Source organism: Mustelus asterias, chromosome 15, assembly GCF_964213995.1.
Source record: "Mustelus asterias chromosome 15, sMusAst1.hap1.1, whole genome shotgun sequence".
NCBI classification, from domain to species: domain Eukaryota; kingdom Metazoa; phylum Chordata; class Chondrichthyes; order Carcharhiniformes; family Triakidae; genus Mustelus; species Mustelus asterias.
The window spans coordinates 8,894,129-8,915,432 of record NC_135815.1 but is presented as its reverse complement, the minus strand read 5'-3'; the positions used below and the strand labels follow the sequence as shown (position 1 = coordinate 8,915,432).

Below are 21,304 nucleotides of genomic sequence, written 5' to 3'. Positions count from 1 at the left end.
CTGTAACTTTTGATTGCTTTAATATAATAATGATGAATAAAACATCAAGATATTTCACAAGAGGCACTATAAAGCAGGTTCTGATACTAGGCCATGAACCAGATGACCAAGAGCTTTACACAAGAACATAAGAAATAGGAGCGGGAGTCGGCCATCTAGCCCCTCAAGCCTGCTCCGCCATTCAATAAGATCATGGCTGATCTGATAGTGGGTTCAGTTCCACTTACCCGCCCGCTCCCCATAACCCTTAATTCCCTTAATGGTTAAAAATCTATATCTGTGACTTAAACACATTTAATGAGGTAGCCTCTACTGCTTCATTGGGCAGAGAATTCCAAAGATTCACTACCCTCTGGGAGAAGAAGTTCCTCCTCAACTCTGTTCTAAATTGACTCCCCCATATTTTGAGGCTATGCCCCACTAGTTCTTGTTTCCATTGTAAGTGGAAATAACCTCGCTGCTTCTACTCTGTCTAGCCCCTTCATTATCTTATATGTCTCTATGAGATCTCCTCTCAACCTCCTAAACTCCAATGAGTACAGGCCCAGTCTACTCAGTCTCTCCTCATACGCTAACCCCCTCATCTCCGGATTCAACCTGGTGAACCTTCTCTGTACCCCCTCCAAAACTAATATATCCTTTTTTAAATAAGAGGACCAAAATTGTACACGGTACTCTAGGTGCGGCCTCACCAGTACCCTGTACAGTTGCAGCATGACCTCCCTGCTTTTATACTCCTTCCCTCTCGCGATAAAGGCCAACCTTCTTGATTACCTGCTGCACCTGCAAACTGAGTTTTTGTGATTCATGCACAAGGGCCCCCAGGTCCCTCTGCACAGTAACATGTTGTAATTTAAATAATAGTCCATTTTACTATTATTCCTTCCAAAGTGGATAACCTCACACTTACCAACGTTATACTCCATCTGCCAGATCCTTGCCCACTCACTTAGCCTATCCAAATCTCTCTGCAGACTCTGTGTCCTCCACGCAATTTGCTTTCCCACTCATCTTTGTGTCATCCGCAAACTTTGTTACCCTACACTCGGTCCCCTCCTCCAGATCGTCTATGTATATGGTAAATAGTTGAGGCCCCAGCACCGATCCCTGCGGCATGCCACTAGTCACTGATTACCAACCGGAAAAGCACCCATTTATTCCGACTCTCTGCTTTCTGTTAGATAGCCAATCCTCAATCCACGCTAACACTTTACCCCCAACTCCGTGTACCTTTATCTTATGCAGCAACCTTTTGTGAGGCACCTTATCGAATGCCTTCTGGAAGTCTAAATACACCACATCCACCAGTTCCCCTCTGTCAACCGCACTCGTTATATCCTTTAAGAATTCCAGTAAATTAGTCAAACATGACTTTCTCTTCATGAATCCATGCTGCGTCTGCTTGATTGAACCATTCTTTTCCAGGTGTCCTGCTATTTCTTCCTTAATGATAGATTCCAGCATTTTCCCAACTACGGATGTTAAGCTAACCGGCCTGTAGCTACCTGCCTTTTGTCTGCCTCCTTTTTTAAACAGTGGCATTACATTAGCTGTTTTCCAATCAGCTGGCACCTCCCCAGAGTCCAGTGAATTTTGATAAATTACAACTAATGCATTTGCTATTTCTTCTGCCGTTTCTTTTAGTACCCTGGGATGCATTCCATCCAGACCAGGGGACTTGTCTACCTTAAGTCCCATTAACCTACCCAGCACTACCTCTTTAGTAATAGTGATCGTTTTAAGGTCCTCACCCCCTACAGTCCCATGACCGTCAATTATTGGTAAGCTATTTGTGTCCTCCACTGTGAAGACCGACACAAAAAACTTGTTTAAGGCCTCGGCCATTTCCTCTTTTCCTATTATTAAATCCCCTTTCTCATCTTCTAAGGGACCAACATTTACTTTAGCCACTCTTTTCCGTTTTATATATTTGTAAAAACTTTTACTATCAGTTTTTACATTTTGTGCTAGTTTACTTTCATAATCTATCTTTCCTTTCTTTATCACTTTCTTAGTAGTTCTTTGTTGTTTTTTAAGGCCTTCCCAATCTTTTGGTTCCCCACTAATTTTAGCCACTCTGTATGCATTGGTTTTCAATTTGATACTCTCCTTTATTTCCTTAGTTATCCATGGCTGGTTATCCCTTTTCTTACATTCCTTCTTTATCACAGGAATATATTTTTGCTGAGTACTGAGAAAAATCTCCTTAAAAATCCTCCACTGTTCCTCAACTGTCCCACCAATTAGTCTGTGTTCCCAGTCTACATTAGCCAACTCCGCCCTTATCCTATTGTAATCCCCCTTGTTCAAGCAGAGGACACTGGTTTGGGACCCTACTTTCTCACCCTCCATCTGTATTAGAAATTGAACCATATTGTGATCACTCATTCCAAGAGGATCATTAATTTTACCTGTCTCATTACACAGGACCAGATCCAAGATAGCTTGCTCCCTCGTGGGTTCTGTAACATACTGTTCGAGGAAACTATCGCGACAGCATTCTAAGAACTCTTCCTCAAGTCCACCGCGTCCGACTTGAGTTGACCAATCAATATGGAGGTTAAAATCCTCCATGATTATTGCTGTTCCATTTTTACATGCACCTGTTATTTGTTTGTTTATAGCCCGCCCCACCTTGAAGTTATTATTTGGGGGCCTATAGACTACGGCCACCAGTGACTTTTTCCCCTTACTATTCCTTATCTCCACCCACATTGATTCCACATTTTGCTCCTTAGAGCCTATATCGTCTCTCACTACCGCCCTGATGTTATCCTTAATTAACAGAGCTACCCCACCTCCTTTTCCTTCCTGTCTATTCTTCCGAATTGTCTGATACCCCTGGATATTTAGTTCCCAGTCCTGGTCACCCTGCAACCACGTTTCTGTAATGGCCACTAGGTCATACCCATTTGTACTGATTTGTGCCGTCAACTCATTTACTTTGTTTCGAATGCTACGTGCATTCAGGTAAAGTGTCTTTCTTACCTGGGCCAAAGAGATAGGGGTGGAATTCCAAAGTTTAGATATATAGCCTTGGCAGCTGAAGTCACGGCCACCATTGGTGAAGCTATTAAAATAAGTGATGGTCAAGACACCAGAATTAGGGCACAAAAAACTCAAAGGGTTGTGGGCTGCAAGGAAGGATGAGGCTTTCAGACAAGGATGAGATTCCGTTTTTTTTCATTCAAATTCTAAGAGATCCAACATTCAAGGACCTAGCATTAGGCTGTTAAATCAGCTTTTAGGAGTTTAGAAATATATTCAGAGACTTAATTTTATCACCCAGATTCTGACTAAGAGTAGCAGATGAACATGAGCAACTTAGTTTGCATTTGCTAGAAAACATTGGTTCCTTGCTGAGGGTATGGTAGGATTTTCGACTGGGAAAAAAAAATCATTGCTCTACCCAATCCCATGCTTACCAAATGTCCACACATGCTTCCCACTATAATCAAGGTAAGATATCAGCCCTGACAGATTTTCCAATCTCCAACCTAGGAACATTGGGGTCAATTATAACACCTAACTGAAATCAACAAATACATCTAAAATTAAGAATTGAATATCTTCTATTTCACATGGTTCAGCTCCTCACTTCATAAACTTGCTAAGCAACTTCATTTTTGATTTGATTTATTATTGTCACATGTATTGGGACACAGTGAAAAGTATTGTTTCTTGCGTGCTGTATGGGCAAAACATACTATGCATAGAGTACATGGGGAGAAGGAAAGGTGAGGATGCAGAATGTAGTGCTACAGTCACAGTAGGATGTAGAGAAAGATCAGCTTAACATAAGGTAGGGCCATTCAAAAGTCTGATGGCAGCAGGAAAGAAACTGTTCTCAAGTCGGTTGGTACGTGACCTCAGAATTCTGTATTTTTTTCCCGACGGAAGAAGGTGGAAGAGAGAATGTCCGGGGCGCGTAAGGTTCTTGATTGGCTGCTTTTCCAAGGCAGCGGGAAGTGTAGACAGAGTCAATGGATGGGAGGCTGGTTTGCATGGTGGACTGGACTTCGTTTATGACCCTTTGTAGTTTCTTGCAGTCTTGGAAAGAGCAGGAGCCATACCAAGCTGTGATACAACCAGAAAGGATGTTTTCTACGGTGCATCTATAAAAGTTGGTAAAAGTCGTAGCAGACATGCCAAATTTTGTTCGCCTCCTGAGAAAGTAGAGGCATTGGTGGGCTTTCTTAACTATAGTGTCCTTAACTATAGCGTCCTTAACTGTAGCGTTGGCGTGGAGGGACCAAGACAAGCTGTTGGCAATCTGGACACCTAGAAACTTGAAGCTCTCGACCATTTCCACTGCATCCCCGTTGATGCAGACACGGACATGTCCTCCACAAAGCTTCCTGAAGTCAATGACTATCTCCTTTGTTTTACTGACATTGAGGGAGAGAGTACTGTCGTTGCACCAGTTCACTAGATTCTCTATCTCTTTCCTGTACACTGTACATACCGTCCCAGTGTTTCTATTGAGCAACTAATGGGTTGACTGTTTGCTTGCACTCTTATAGCAACAACAATGGTCACAAAAGACTCAAAAGGAAAAGCATATAAAATGCAGTAATATGTACAACAAGAACTTGTATTTATATAGCACCTTTAACATAATTAATTATCCCTAGGTGTTTTGTAACAGCAATATATAAAACACTATGAGAACCAGCTACATAAGTTGCTATTAGGCTCAATGACCAAAAACTTAGTCAGAGGTAGATTGAGGATGCAACAGAATGTAACATGTTGTTGAAAGAGGGAAAAAAAATCACTTGACTTCCTCCTTCTCATTTTAGAAAAAAGATTAGTTAATCTCTCTAACATTCCTTGCATCCCCTCCAAGTTGAGCAAGCCAACTAACACCCCACCTTTCTGTCACTGTTCAACATGGAGCACAGAATTCTTTGGTGACAGCTACTTAATGTTCATTGTTCAACTCCCCTGAGTTCAATCATGACTGAGCTAACCATAACTGTAAATCCTACTCCTCCGGTACAGCAAAGCTCTATAACACTTAAATCACTCAAAGCACTCAAGCCCAATGGCAGCAATGATGACAGGCCAAATATTTGACTCCCTTCAGTTATAATAATAAACTTGCCACACCTTTTATTTGTTGTCACTTTTAATATTTTGGTATTAGTCTGTCTGGAGCTCATTAGGACCAGCCTTTAGATTTCAGTCGGTGAGAAAGAGTAAAGGAAAGTAATGGACGTTAAAGAAGATTACTGGTTAAGCTATCTAATCATAAAATCAACTTGGCACAAGAACAAATATCAGTTAATAGAACTACATTGATCTCCCCTGGATTGAATAAAACATAATAAAAATTATTGTGCATTTTATAACTAGAACATCAATTTTTAAACTGCTGGAAGAAGAGGGTGGTTGGAGCCTGGAATAAATTTCCTCATAGGGTGGTGGATCCATTCAAAAGGGAATTGGATCGCTATCTGAAAAGAACGAACTTGCAATGTTACGGAAAAATGGCAGGGGATTGGGACTTGGTAGAATGCTCTTTCAGAGAGCCAGTGCAGACTCAATGGCCCAAATGACCTCCTTCTGCACTGTAAAGATTTTGTGACTACTCCAATTTCACTGTGGGTGGCTTGGAAGAAGATGATCATTGTAACAACCTCAATTGCAAGTAGAAGCGGCATGTTGGTATACCAGTACAGACTTGTGGAAGTCAAACGTCAACTTAGTTTAGTTGGTAGCATTCTTGCCTGGGAGTTGCAAGTTTAAGCTCCATTCCACGAATTGAACATAATCGAGGCTGGCATTCAGTGGGGTACTGGGGCCTTGCTGAACCTTTAGAGGTGTCATGATTCAGATGAGGTGAAACTAAGGCTCAAACACCAATTAAGATGGATGTAAAAGATGTCATACCTTTTTTTCTGAGCAGGGAATTTTTCCAATGAGCTGCCCAGTGTATGTGAATCACAACTACCAAAATAGATTAAATGGTCATTCATTCCACTGGCATCAGTAGGACCTCACTGAACACAAATAAGGAGCACATAAAAACGATATTTATATTTCAAAAAGGTTTGGCTATCAAATGCTTTGAAGATAGATACATATTCTAATATAGAACATACTTTTGAAGCTTGATGATTTATTTTTAAAAATAAAAAGTAATTAGGGTTAGTTCAAGTATATTAATTGATCTATATGACAATGTGTCATACATATTAAATATTCAATAAGAATTTGATCGGGGTATGTTACATTACACAGATTATTGTAAACGGGTTAACTATTAGCCACTCAGCTCTCGGTAAAAAGAAAACACCTCTCTTCTTAAATGGCTGGAGAAATTTCCAAGCAGATATTAACAATGCACGTTATTTCCTCAGGAGAGGAAGGAAACCAAAGGGACAAATTATATTTACATAGCACCTTTACCTGAGTCAAACTGTGCCCCCTTTACATGCACAAGGGGCACTGGCCTGGTAGAGGTTAGTTACATGACCTTCCAGATCTGTGAGAATAAGGGCAGAGGAGAGAGAAGGACAAAGAGGACAAGATAAAACAGGAACAGAAAGTTCCCCGGGTATCAAGTGTCAAATGTAAAAACAGAATTCACGTGACTGCTCCACCACTTGTTTGTTTTACCACTATGCAGGCCAGAAATTAAGCAATGGATATTTCAACTTGCCCTCATAAAAAAATCATCATCCACCCAAATGTATAATTTACTGCATTCTACGTAATGAGGGATAGATGAATGTTGGGTAACAGCAGGATTAGCAAGGTCAAAATATGTATTTCTTGGTTTTGTTTAGATGCATTTAATATTGAATGAAACCCAAGACACAAAAACACAAAGCCATGTTTCTGAAGAGTCAATTCTTGGATATTGATTGATGTACATTAACCATATTGGTGCAATTTTGGACTTCAATTTTGAAATTGAATCCACCTCCTCCTACCTCAATGGCACACTGATGGAAAGAACGGAAAAGATGTTGTTTGTGTTTGGATGAGAAATGAGACTGTTCAGTGTAATGAGTGTGTGTGAACAAGGGAAGCAAAAGAAGATCAACTGTCAAAAGAAACACAATTACCCAAGGCAGAGTTAAGTTACTCACATGAACATGGCACATAATTTAGGAATTAGAAAAGCAAACAAGTTCAATTCACCTTATCTTTCCAGATTATTCACTTTTTCTCCAATCACAGAATTTCATTGTTACTTAATAATATCCAGTATCCTTTACAATCCTTCCTAGAGACTTATCCATGTTTAGAAAAGCTATAATAAGTGAGGTTATGTGGAGGCTCCATTTTGTACGGAAGAGTCAATGTTCTAATTAAGAGAGTGACTGAAGAAATCTGCTGTCTCCATATCAGCTCAGGTCCTGAGTCCTTTTCGTGATTGGTAGAAGTTGGAGTCATAAAGATAATTGTTTGCTCGAGTGTAGTTCTAACTTACTAGTGGATAAATCTATCCATCTTAATTGCCTTGATCCTTTCCCCTAGACGTAGACAAGACAGGCATTTTGAGTGGTGGCTATGGATCCCTATCAGAGAGACAGTGAGTCTCAAAAGCTAAGCTAATAGAAATTAATGCAATCCAAGGGTGAAGGTCATGGAAGGTAGATGATGTAATAGCTTGGAGATGAGAGAATAACAACTAGACCACTGTATCACAAAGGGAGGGATATCAAGTGTTGGTCATCTTTCTACTGATTTCAGCTACTGTGATGTGACGATTCCCAGAACATTCACAGAATCATCTGTACTGACTGAGTAAAATTTCCACTAATAAATCGATAAGTGAAAGACATTACACCATTTCAATCCTGTATCAAACAGATGCACTGTTCAAAGTGCAGCTTTACTCAGTCCCTGGGCCAAAATTTACTCCGTAACCAAAATCACTAAAACAGATCAATCGCAAGCAATTTACAGAAACTTGCTATTCCCAAGCAATTGCCACTGACGCTTACTTTACAACAGCAAATGCAGTAGTTCATAGCCTGGAAAGCAATTTGGGTTCTCCTCTGCTCGTAAAGGGTGCTATACAAGATGCCCTCAGAGGAACTAGAGAAGATTATTCTCTCTTTTGATGAAATTACCAAGACAAGGAATAGGAAATTAGTAACCAAGGAGAATTTAGAGCCTGAGGACAGCCACATGGGCAATATCTAAGTTAAGATTTTGTCAGTGAAAGAAGCCGATTTGTTTTTTTGTAAACAGCGCAAACAACACAGTATTTGTTTGCAAAGTGTCTAATTCTGTAGGTAGCGATTCTTTGGAGTCATTGCATGCTCATATGAGCCCGCAAAAAGTAGTTTGATTTTGTGTCTGTGGAACCATTCAGAATTGCAATCCGCAGTGTAGACTGCTGGGTGACATTTTAGGATGTACTTTTATTTTTACTTGCATAAAGTCAAGTTCTTATGGAGTGCCACCAAATCAATGTGAAGGCAACAGAGTAAGATTCCTATTCTGCATTATATCATTAGCAGATAAACATTTTTTTGAAGTTATCTACCCCAAGCTCATGACTCTAACATTCCCAACAATCTTCACTCCTGCTATATTTGTTGTTCATCCTACATGTTAAGAGATACTCCCTGACATAGCCCTTGCTTAACCATCTACAACAGGACACCAATAATCTTGAACTGGATTTCAAAATGGGCAAACAGACGACAATGATCAAAACTCAGTCTCAATGAGAGCATTCGCAGTACTACTTGTAGTTGGTGTTCTCCATCCCAACACAGAAAACATAATTACCCATGGATTTGAAAGCAAACAGGACCAACCTCTAATGGAATCCCACAGTGGAATAGCTTTCTGTCACACAATGACAAATAACAATTTGGGTTACGTAGCAAAAGCTGTTGCCATTTATATTATACCCTTGAGCACGGCACTTAATGTGCAATAAACTTGGACACAGGGAAAATGACCTAATAGAACATGCATGTTACTTCAACAAGATCAACATTGGATAAAGCATCAATTTCTACAACCCAAGGTTCCAGCAAGAGTTGTTGCAAGATGCCAGAATTAATGTAAACCAGGTTTCTCCGGTCAAAGACAGTATAAACTATTCCAATTGCAAATACAGTAGACAGATTGGAGTTTCAAATAATTGGCTATTTTGATTTGATTTATTGTCACATGAATTAACATAGTGAAAAGTATTGTTTCTTGCGCGCTATACAGAAAAACATATCGCTCATAGAGAAGGAAACGAGAGAGTGCAGAATGTAGTGTTACGGTCATTGCTAGGGTGTCGAGAAAGATCAACTTAATGCAAGGTAAGTCCATTCAAAAGTCTGACAGCAGGGAAGAAGCTGTTCTTTTGTATCTCAAACTTTTGTATCTTTTTCCCAAAGGAAGAAGGTGGAAGAGAGAATGTCCGGGGCGCTTGGGGTCCTTAATTATGCTGGCTGCTTTGTCAAGGCAGTGGGAAGTATAGACAGAGTCAATAGATGAGAGGCTGGTTGATGTTGACAGCAGTATTGGAACTACTTTGTTCTGGATGTAATATATCTTATCATGTAAAATTTTATGCAAAATAAACAAATGCATGCAAATAAGTCAACCAAAAAGCCTTCTCCCAATGGTTCTCTCAAAATGCCTAGCAAGTCTGATAAAGGTTACAAAGGTGACTCTAACTACCCGAGGATTGTGTATGACTCCTCAAACTGTTACTCCTCCGTACTCCTGCTGTCAGCTGCGTTCATATCAGACAAGGAGGAACGGTTGGGAAAGAGGAAAGTGAAAAATATATTCTTCAACAACTTCAGTCTGTTTACTTTTAATTTGGATGGATTTTCATTTGCATCGTCAAATAATATTCTCTTGACTAAAGGACATGGTGAGCAAGTGGTTATAGTCCTGAGCTAGCACTCACAGTCAAGATTTAAATCAAATCAGTTAATTCCATAAGTGAGCTGATACCAGGAAAAGTGACTATAAAACTAGCTAATTGTTATGAAAAACCAATTGGTGCACTAATGTCTTTCAGGAAAGGGACATGTCACTCCTCCAGAATCTGGCTTATGTTACTCATGCCCTCAGAGGAACTAGGAATGGACATTAAATATTGTGTTATCAATGTAATCATATAACAGAAACATATCAAAAAGAGCGATCTTCTCCAAGGTCCATGGCGCTATTGTGCAACTCCTATCAACTAGTTATGGAGCAAAAATAGTTCAGGATGACTCTCCCCATCGCATTTTCATTAAAATTATATTCATGAACCCCAGCTCTTCCACTACAGAAGCACAATGCTACTGACTTTTCCTGCCTGAAAAACGGGCTGTTGATCCACAGGGAATACTAGCCATCTGATATGTGATCAAGGTTAATAGTCTTAATCCCTGCATCTAGGCATTGAATGTTAGCAAGCTACTCATTAGTGGGTGGGAGGTGTCACCGGACAACAATCAAGCATATCTGACTTTTCCTCTTTAGTCCATGTGTACTGGGGTAAGGACACTCAGCACAGTCTAGGAATCACATATGGGACTTTCCTGGGCTATATGGCTCAGAGACCACCGGTGTTTTTACCCATTAGGCTGTCAGGGAATCTCTAAATTGCACCAAATAGAGCCATGACTGGAGCTTGGCAGTTCTCCTGAAAAAAACAGCAGGGTTGTTCAACCAACAACACTGCTTATTTTCCACTAAACCTTTAATTTCTGTTATGAAACTGCAGAGAACAAACAAAACATACAACAGACATTATGAAAGGATGCGGCACATTTATCAAACAAGTTCACATCGCAGTACAATCCATGATTACTGTATCATGAAGAACAAATTAGTCACAGGAACAGGATAATTGCACTGCAAGACAAAAGATATTTTGTCTTAAAATTAGCATTCTGATTACATTGGTGTCCCCTGATATTTCAACTAGTGAAGACAACAAAGGACCACATTCTACAAGAAAGTCCCTGGTTTGACACCCGAACTATCTTCAATCTTTGCTGAATCCTTAGATCTCAGCCAGTATTGCATCGTTCAATAACTGAATGGTCCACCAAGACCCACTATCTATTTTATACGCAAAATGACCATTCAAGAGAGATAGAAGAATGATGCACCCAGGAGTAAATTAAGCACCTTTGAAAAGGAAGCAGAGAAAATTAACAAGGGAAAATTATTAGATTAAGTTTACTTTTCCCCTCTGTCCAAGCCACTACAACTGTGGAATCTAAAGGATAGGGGCTCACGGCCACATTTCCAAACATGATATGGTTAAGATCTGAAAGCCCATGTTTCAGGTAGTGAAGTGTCACACCCTGTTGCAGACATATGCTGCAGATGATTAAGTAGTGGGCAAGCGCGTGCACACATGTAACAAAGCTTCGAACTTCAACCACATTGGTGCAAGGTTTGAAAATCAGGGACAGGAATTTCAGCACATTAGAGGATTGTCTCTTGGTCCTCTAAGCAGTGGTTTGATGTGTGTGGAATGGCAAAAGAACAAATATAAAGGGGAATGTTCTTGGGGGAACAAATAGCATCCAAGGGGCAAGGGTGTAGTTTTTTTTGAATATGCAGTTTACAGGAAAAATTAACATGTTAAAATCAAATCTCAGTCAGCCCAAGCTGCACCACTGACCTTTAAAAAGCCAATATCAATAGAAGAAATAATAGAACAGTACCAGTAATTAGACAGCAGATCTGACAGGCACTTGGGACAAGGGGAATATTTCTCCACGTCAGATTATACTTGCATCCTACCTCTACATAAATAACAGGAACACTGATCTTTTCTTTGACGAAACAATGTTATAATTTATTTTTCCTTAAATGACATCCTCTCAAGCAGCCAATCAACGAAACCTCCATTACTTGCATTCAGCAAAAAATTCATTTCCTCCTCTACTGAAATGAAGTTGAATATTGCGGAAAAGAGACAAATGTTGCTGAAGCTTTTCATCTTGCACTCAACAGGACAAATGCAAGAATATCTAATTTCAAATGACCACAAGAATTCCCAGAAACTTGGGAAGTTTATAGAGCCCCATTGCAACACCTCAGCCAGAGTTGACTTGTCAACCAATCGACACCCTTTTCTCTTGTGGTATAAATTGTGGTCAGCAACTGAAGATATATGCAATTTATGTGAACTTGGATTTCACTGTATCCAAGATTCCCGAAGCACTGTAGTGCGCATGTATAGGTCAAATGAAGCAAAACGTTTCTGCTGTCCTTCTAATAAATTAGATTAAATGAATCAAATAAAGGCTAATGGAAACAATTACCTGGCAAAGATTGATTGTACCAGTACCTAAAGACATGGAGAAAATGTATAAAAGATACCAGTAGTCAAGTCAAGTGTCCTTCCACCCTATCAACTCTGGTGCAATAAGTGATGATTCAGAACCAGTGGCTCCAGGTGAGTAGTATGGAGGGGAAAAATTTCACTGACATCAAATTCCCCAAATGAGTATGAATTGATACAGAATGCTCAGGATGAGTAACTTGCAAATCACTACTCCAATCATAATCTTGTAACAGATCAATAGCTCAATATTTTCTCTAGGTATGACCACACAACACAACCTACAATGGTAAAAGTTCATCTTGATTCAATCCATTGTTCTGAATCCAGAAGCCTATCAAATAGTAGGGTGTTAGGAAATAGAATGTGATGCTACTGTGCCTTTAAGAAATGTATTTTAAGCATGTTTCACTGCAGTTCTTTTAAGAAGGCCTGGCCTTTTGTGATTGTTGCCACGTTGTCTGTACCGCTATCTTTTATGGTTGCTGTAGCAGGAAAATTGCAGCATTATTATTTTTAATAAGGGCCGAATGTAATATCATGGCGTTTACAACCCTTTTGAATTGTCCGATTTGCGATCGATTGACAGGTTATGGTCAGGTGGTTCCTACACAGGGAAAATCCAAGAGTCACTTTCAGTTCAGTTAGAAGCTGTCTCCAGACTAAAAACAGTGTTAGTGTCTCTCTGCCTGGTGTTGGAAATTCTGCTGGCTTGTGACTAGGCAGAAACTGTTAGGACTCCAGACTGCAAGCAGTGTGTTTCTGTCTCTCCCCTGGGTATTGGAAATTTAGCCACTGGTGGCTGGCTAGCTAGTGGTAAGCAGTGCCTCTATCTCTTGCAGTGTGCTGGAAGTCCCAGAACCAGAAGGTCTCAGTGTTTTCAACTCAATATCCAAAGAGGTTGTGCTGGAATCTTTGAATGGCATCAGGATAGATAAGTCGCCGGGTCCAGATGGGATGTACCCCAGGTTACTGTGGGAGACGAGGGAAGAGTTTGCAGAGCCTCTGGCGATGATCTTTGCATCCTCGATGGAGACGGGAGAGGTGCCGGAGGATTGCGGATGTGGTTCCTATTTTCAAGAAGGGGAATAGGGATAGCCCAGGAAATTACCGACCGGTGAGTCTAACCTCAGTGGTTGGTAAGCTGATGGAGAAGATCCTGAGGGACAAGATTTATGAGCATTTAGAGAGGTTTAGTATGCTCAAGAATACTCAGCATGGCTTTGTCAAAGGCAGATCGTGCCTTACGAGCCTGGTGGAGTTCTTCGAAAATGTGACTAAACACATTGACGAAGGGAAAGCGGTAGATGTGGTTTATATGGATTTTAGCAAGGCGTTCGATAAGGTCCCCCGTGCAAGGCTTCTAGAAAAAGTGAGAGGGCATGGGATCCAAGGGGCTGCTGCCCTGTGGATCCAGAACTGGTTTGCCCAAAGGAGGCAGAGAGTGGGTATAGATGGGTCATTTTCTAAATGGAGGTCGGTCACCAGTGGTGTGCCCCAGGGATCTGTTCTGGGACCCTTGCTGTTTGCCATTTTCATAAATGACCTGGATGAGGAAGTGGAGGGATGGGTTGGTAAGTTTGCCGACAACACGAAGGTTGGTGGGGTTGTGAATAGTCTGGAGGGATGTCAGAAGTTACAGGGGGACATAGATAGGATGCAAGACTGGGCGGAGAAATGGCAGATGGACTTCAACCCAGATAAATGCGTAGTGGTCCATTTTGGCAGGTCAAATGGGATGAAGGAGTACAATATAAAGGGAAAGACTCTTAGTACTGTAGAGGATCAGAAGGACCTTGGGGTCCGGGTCCATGGGACTCGGAAATCAGCCCCGCAGGTGGAGGAGGTGGTTAAGAAGGCGTATGGTGTGCTGGCCTTTATCAATCGAGGGATTGAGTTTAGGAGTCCGGGGATAATGATGCAGCTATATAAGACCCTCGTCAGACCCCACTTGGAGTACTGTGCTCAGTTCTGGTCGCCTCATTACAGGAAGGATGTGGAAAAGATTGAAAGGGTGCAGAGGAGATTTTCAAGGTTGTTGCCTGGATTGAGTGGCATGCCATATGAGGATAGGCTGAGGGAGCTCGGTCTTTTCTCCTTGGAGAGACATAGGATGAGAGGAGACCTAATAGAGGTATATAAGATGTTGAGAGGCATAGATCGGGTGGACTCTCAGAGGCTTTTTCCCAGGGTGGAAATGGCTGCTACGAGAGGACACAGGTTTAAGGTGCTGGGGGGTAGGTACAGGGGAAATGTTAGGGGGAAGTTTTTCACACAGAGGGTGGTGGGTGAGTGGAATCAGCTGCCGTCAGTGGTGGTGGAGGCAAACTCAATAGGGTCTTTTAAGAGATTCCTGGATGAGTACATGGGACTTAATAGGATGGAGGGTTATAGGTAGGCCTAAAAGGTAGGGATATGTTCGGCACAACTTGTGGAGCCGAAGGGCCTGTTTTGTGCTGTAGTTTTCTATGTTTCTAAACCACAGCAGGGATTGGAAAGCTGCAAAATCCAGCATCACGTGAGCATACTTACTTTCTGTGCTAAACCGAAACCAGGGTGCACGTTTGTGTTGGAACTGCATTCCTGGCTGTTAGGGTATATACAATCTCATGGTTGTTTTTTTCTTGTTTGTAATTGGTAAAAGTTAGTGCTAATTGTCCGACTATATTTTAAGTGTATTCTTAAATAAACATTATTTGATCGAAGCTCCCTGGTGGGTCATTTGAATTATATCTGGAGTGAAACACCTTATGCTTACCCATGCCAAAATTCAAAGTGCAAAATTTATGGTGTCGGCTGACTTCATAAAACACCTTGGAGTTTCTAGATTATAACAATGAACAGAAGACCATTCAGTCCCTCAAGCCCATTCAGGGTGAGGGTGGGTGAGGATGTCACCATCAGTGTTGGTTCTAATTAAAGACACTTCAAAGCCAGAGGAGACCTATCAGAGTGAGCTAATTCCAATGAAAGGATCAAAGCAGTACTGAGAGAGTGCTGCACAATGACTGTTATCATCTTTAAGACAAGACGAATCTTTAAGCTAAGACTTCCTCTGCCCTTCCAGGTAGATGCAAAAAATTCTGCTGTAGTATTCAAAGAAGTGGTGGCAAGTTCTACTGACATCCTAAATAATACTTGCCCCATAACTAACACCACCATCACAGATTAACTGGGCATCAATCACAAATTATTTGTGGAGCCTGGTCTGCGCAAATCGCCTGCCAAATTTCCACACTTTAAAAGACTTCATTGGTTGTGAAGCATTTTGGGATGTCCTGAGGTTGTGAAAGGAGCAGTATAAATTCAAGTTCTTCCTTCCAATTTTCCTTTAATTTCAATTTTCAAGCCAAGGCATGGGATGTTTGTAACTGAGTGGACTTTAGAACCCATACAGAGGACAGTCATTTGGCCAATAGCATAGTCAGCTTTTGTCAGGAAGGGATCCTGACTTAGTTTTTCCAAGACAGAAAACAACACACTATTTGTTTGCAAACTGTCCAATTCTTTCTGCATCTGGCTGCAGTGATTCTTTGGATAACACAGTGAGAAGCCCTTGCAAAAGCACTATGCCACATAGGTTCCCCAGACATAAAATCATCCAAAATAATCCTGGGAATTGTGGATTCTTAGGTGACACTTTGGGATATTATGAAACCAAATTTAACTTAATATTGCCTGGGAATTCCGAGTCTGGACAAACCTTGGACTTCCCCGCTAGCACAGACTGGGAGCTGGCTGCAAGTGCAAATCATCAGATCTGCATCATTAAGTTATTCGGGCCCAGGACAAGCTCAGCACGTCTGCACATAGAGAGGTAAAAAAGTGAATACCCAGTTCAGGTGACCAGGAGTGGAGCACCATCAAGTAGTGTCCCAGGAAGGGAACAGAAAGAGGTCCCAAAAAAACCCAGGAACAGGGAGAGGTCCATAAAGAAAGTCCCCAGGTAAGGGACAGAGACAATGAACAGAAACAAGCCCCAGTTAAGAAAAAAGAGCAGAGAAATAGGCTCCGAACAGTAAATATGGGGCAGTGGTGTTCTGCTTGGTGCAGCTGAAGATCTGAAATAGTGCTTGTCACTTGGTGCATACTTGGGAATCCAGAGGAACTGAATCTGGAGAGATGAACCTTTTTTGATGCTGTCCAAGTTTAGCATTTGAAGAGGGCTCAAGAGAAGCCCTGAAGATCCAAGAAGGCAGCCAAGGATTGATGACTCCATGCTGCAGGCCATTGAGGCAAGCGTACCCCTTTGGAACGGTTGCATTCTGCTCAGCATAGCTGAAGGTGTGCTTATGAGTTATTGCCCGAGTAAATACTCGGGAATCCAGGAGAACAGAATCATGGGACGAGAGATTGAAACCCTGCGAGGTGGACTGTTATTGAAGCTGTCCGAGTTGGAGCTACTTTTGGAGAGAATTCCAAAGTGAGACCTTCTAAGGTGACACTGAACCTTGAGTATTGCTGAAAAAAGTATGCTATCAAAGATTTTTGGTCTTGCACTCATCATCATCCTTTACTGAAAGTAAAGGGGAACAACAATTTATATTGCATAAGAAGAGTGCACTGAAAGGTGGAGGCACTGCAATGGAGAACGCACCAGGGGATGACTGTTTCCCAAGCTTTTGTTTAGTTGACAACGCGCAATGTGTAGTTGACAACGCGCAATGTGTGGACATGTTCCTCCTGCCTCCACCACCCCCCACTGAGGCTGGGCCTGCCCACACACCTTGCCGCTGAGACCCAGCCCAACACACCCCGAACCCCTAGAGCACAAACCAACCTCCATGCCCCCATACCCCTACCAAATCCTACAAACTTGCCTGATACACTTACCATCTCCCTGGCTGGTCAGGGACTTGGCAGGATCTTTAACTTACCTGGTTTACAGCAGCTAGTGTGTTAAAAGAGGGCGTGACCTCTTTACATTTGACTGAGCTCCCCAGGGTGTTAAACCCTGGGGACATGCTGTACAGCCCAGATCTCACCCAGCAGAATCGGAAAAAATCTCATTAGAAAGTAGGAGAGAAGTGCCAGCCCGACTCTGATTGCCAGTCTGCAGAAGTTTAGCTTATTGTAAATTGTTTTATCTTTCTGACCTTGTAAAGTTTACTTCCGTTCAAAGCCCATGGAATCGTGCAGCTTTCTTCACAAAGCAGGTGTCTTGAATCTCAAACTTTGTCCACTTTAAAATATTGATCCCTACCTGGATCTTGCCAACAACTTGGAGGTCTGGCCAAGGATCGTAACAACGTACCATTATTTTTACTGGTGTAAGATTATGGGGTGTGCCACTAATGTCAGACTAATTGCAACAAATTATTCTGCATCATACATAGCTGCAACCATCATCATATAACCTCTACTTTAAAAAGTCAGTTACTGAAAACATTTTAATTTCACTATCTCCCTGATGGCTAGCAATTAATTCATTTCTCAGTGTGGAATTCATCCAATCGGACTGGATGCTGCAGGATTTAAAAAAATCAGGGTTCCGAATCTACATCCAGCTGATCATAATGAAGGCACTATTGTGTGGAAGAGGACAGATTTGGCGGCAATGCTCCCCACTGCAGAACTGTCTGACAGCCTTCACCAATTAAGATAAGCCGAAGAGTGGCCACTTGATTGAGTCGCCTAAGGGCTCACAGCATCTCTGAAACTATGTCACAGGAAGGACTACCGCCATCAGAAGTGGAGTGGAGGAGGAAAAAAGAACAGAAAGTGCAAGAAGCCTCAAGACATTCCACAACCAGTGGGCATTGCAAGGTCTCAAATGTAGTGTCGAATTTTGCTTGATAATTCTCCTGCAAAGCTCCTCAGGAGGCTTTACTACTTAAAGATGCATTAATATAAACGCAAGTTGGTGTTACTGCAAAATCAACATGGGGCAAAATTATTTCATAGAAACACAGAAGATAGGAGCAGGAGGAGCCGTTTGGCCCTTCAAGCCTGCTCCATCATTCATCATGATCATGGCTGATCGTCCAACTCAATAGCCTGATCTTGCTTTCTCTCCATAACCTTTGATCCAATTTGCCCCAAGTGCTATATCTAGCCGCCTCTTGCATGCATTCAATGTTTTGGCATCAACTACTTCCTGTGGTAATGAATTCCACAGGCTCACCACTCTTTGGGTGAAGAAATGTCTCATCTCCGTCCTAAGTGGTCTACCCTCTATCCTCAGACTGTGACCCCTGGTTCTGGACACACCCACCATCGGGAACATCCTCCCTGCATCTACCCTGTCTAGTCCTGTTAGAATTCTATGAGATTCCCCCCTCGTTCGTCTGAACTCCTGCAAAAACAATCCTAACCTAGTCAATCTCTCCTCATACATCGATCACACCATCCCCGGAATCAGCCTGGTAAACTTTCGCTACACTCATTTGTTAACTTTCCTCCTTTAAAAATGATTTGGGCTTTTAATAGTTCTGCTCTCCTAAAAAGGATCAGATTTTTGGATCAATGACCCTGAGGTAGCACATTGTCTCCCTATGGGGTTAAATTAAAACAGACAAAAGATTGAAAAAGAGCCATGCTGGAAATCCATCGTCAAAGCACAAAGCAGTCCTGGTCAACTGAGGTACAACTGAGGAACCGCATGTCTACCACATTCAAAAGAAATATCCTGAAGAAATTCCTTGTGTTAAAAATTAAACAGAAAGCAAACATTTAACTGGAGCTGCATGAAAGCTGACCACTGTTAATAATTTCTGTAAAAAAAAACACACCCTGAAAGCAAAATTCATCCAAATACAGCTCTCAACTTCCATAATTTAACACTGAAAATAGGAAAAGGGATGTTAACACACTGAAATCAAATTGCGAAAGAGAAGCCCCCCACCCCCCAATTTTTCCAGGCTTAAAGCCCTTCAAGCAACTGAATCGCAGCAACAGGTGATCCTCAAGTTAGTCAAGAACACCTTACCTATTTATTCATTAAGTGACTCACAGTCTGACCTCGATTCCCTCCTTCTGAATTTAACCAAAAACCCCAGCTCCCAATAATAAGGGGGGGGGTGGACAAAATAGGAAGAAACCAACTTGGTACAAGTTACAGATCCATCTGCACCAAACTGGGACAGGAATTGAGGGGGGGATAGGGGGGGGAATGAGACATAGTCTTGTGTTGACTATTTTTCTCACTCTCCCTCCACACGCCCCCCCCCCCTTCTTTTTTTAAAAAAAACAAGTGCCAAGAATCAGTTCTTGTAACACGATCACTTCTTGTTTTTGGAAACCCGTCAGAAGGCAAAATAAAATATTTATGGAGGCCACTGAGAAGAGATTCAATACTTTAATTATACGCAGCCAGGGAAGACCAAACTTTGGGACGGTGAAAAAGCAGCTCTTAAAATTACAACTTTAATTCTTTCCCCCTCACCCGCAGCAGCATTGATATTTCCAAATCAGATCCAGGGTGAGGAATTTGGTGTAAAGTCTGAAGAATAATTATTTAATGGTGATGCCTGGTGGATTTACCTCTTCTGTTGAAGGGACGAATCCTCACAGCCACTTTGACGTTGGAGTCGGACATGCTGCTGAAAGGATGAAGCTTGCAGCACCAGCTCGGAGAATAAAACTTCTATTCCTCCCTCAGTTTTAACGCAATTAATAAAAAGGGAGAGGGTTTTCCGACCGTTAAAAACGTCGACAGCTCCTCAGACTCTCCCCAACTCGGCGCCTCGCTTCACCCCCTCAAAACTTTTTCTTTTACTGAGCAGTTGATTTTTCTCTGAGGTGTTTTATTTTTGCCTCCTCTTTCTCTCGTGTGTTTCACCTGTTTCGTTGCCTGAGTTTGAACCGATGACTCTTCGCCATGACAGCAACTAGGCTGGAAGCCGGCAGCGGCGGCCGGACAGACGGAGGAGGTGGTGGTTCGTGTGGAGAGGGGGGCGGGGAGGAACACTCGGAACCTTTCGGTAACTTCCGGAGACAGGGCCAATATTCGGCACTTTCCGGAGACGGAGGGCCAAGGATCGGCAACAACCGGAGAGTGCTCCAAGGCTCGGTAACCTCCGGAGGGTGAGAGACAAGGATCGGCAAGTTTCGGAGGGAGTGACGAGGATCGGCACTTTTCGGACACAGTGACAGGGATCGGCAGCTTCCGGTGGAAGCGGGCGAGGGTTCGTCAACGTCCGGAGAGTGCTTGGAGACTCGGTAACTTCCGGAGGGAGAGAGCCAAGGATCGGTAACTTCCGGACGGAGGGACAAGGATCGGCACTTTCCGGAGAGAGGGAGCGAGCCGGCGGTCATCAACTTCCGGAGAGAGCTCGAAGGCGGCCCTGTTAATTCCGAAGGGAGAGACAAGGATCGGCAATTTCCAGAGGGAGCGGAGACTCGGTAACTTCCGGAGCGAGAGACAAGGATCGGCTTCTTTCGGCCAGCACGTAGCTTCGGCAACTTCCGGAAGGAGGACAACACGGTGGCACAGTGGTCAGCGCTGCTGCTTCACAGCGCCAGGGTCCCGGGTTCGATTCCCCGCTTGGGTCACGGTCTGTGTGGAGTTTGCGCATTCTCCCTGAGTTTGCGTGGATTTCGCTCCGGGTTTCCTCCCACAGTCCAACGACGTGTACTTAGTTGGATTGGCCATGCTAAATAAATAGGTGGGGTTATGGGGATAATGATGTGGAGATGCCGGTGTTGGACTGGGGTAAACACAGTAAGAAGTCTCACAACACCAGGTTAAAGTCCAACAGGTTTATTTGGTAGCAAACGATTCAGAGCGCTGACAAAGAAGCAGTCTTCTTACTTATGGGGATTACACAGAGAGTCTGAATGGCCTCTTTTGCACTGTATGAAAGCTGTATGATCAGCAAATTTCACAGAAGATTCTGGAAAGATTGACAAAGAGTCAAAACCAAAAAAAAAGACGTGTTTATACACAACCATAGAACACCCTACTGAATAAAGTATTCCTTTCTGGAGTAGATCATCAAGAGAGGTGGTGTCAAAGGACTGACAAAGATTTATTTATTTCCATACAATTTACACACGATAAATGATCATGATTGCAGCATCTACAACAAT

The 21,304-nt window shown here is 42.3% G+C and overlaps 1 protein-coding gene across 4 annotated transcripts in view; it reads right to left on the bottom strand.

The window, feature by feature from the left end:
- LOC144504309 (kinesin-like protein KIF13B) overlaps positions 1–20,147 on the bottom strand; it is a 165,205-nt gene extending 145,058 nt beyond the window's left edge. For all 4 annotated transcript variants that reach the window (XM_078229452.1, XM_078229449.1, XM_078229450.1 and 1 more), the window contains exon 1: positions 19,757–20,147. Coding sequence is in view for 3 of the 4 variants with exons in the window: in XM_078229449.1 (XP_078085575.1) it covers positions 19,757–19,811 (55 nt within the window). In the remaining variant the exon portion in view is untranslated. The remainder of the gene's footprint in view (positions 1–19,756) is intronic.
- Between the last annotated feature and the right edge of the window lie 1,157 nt (positions 20,148–21,304).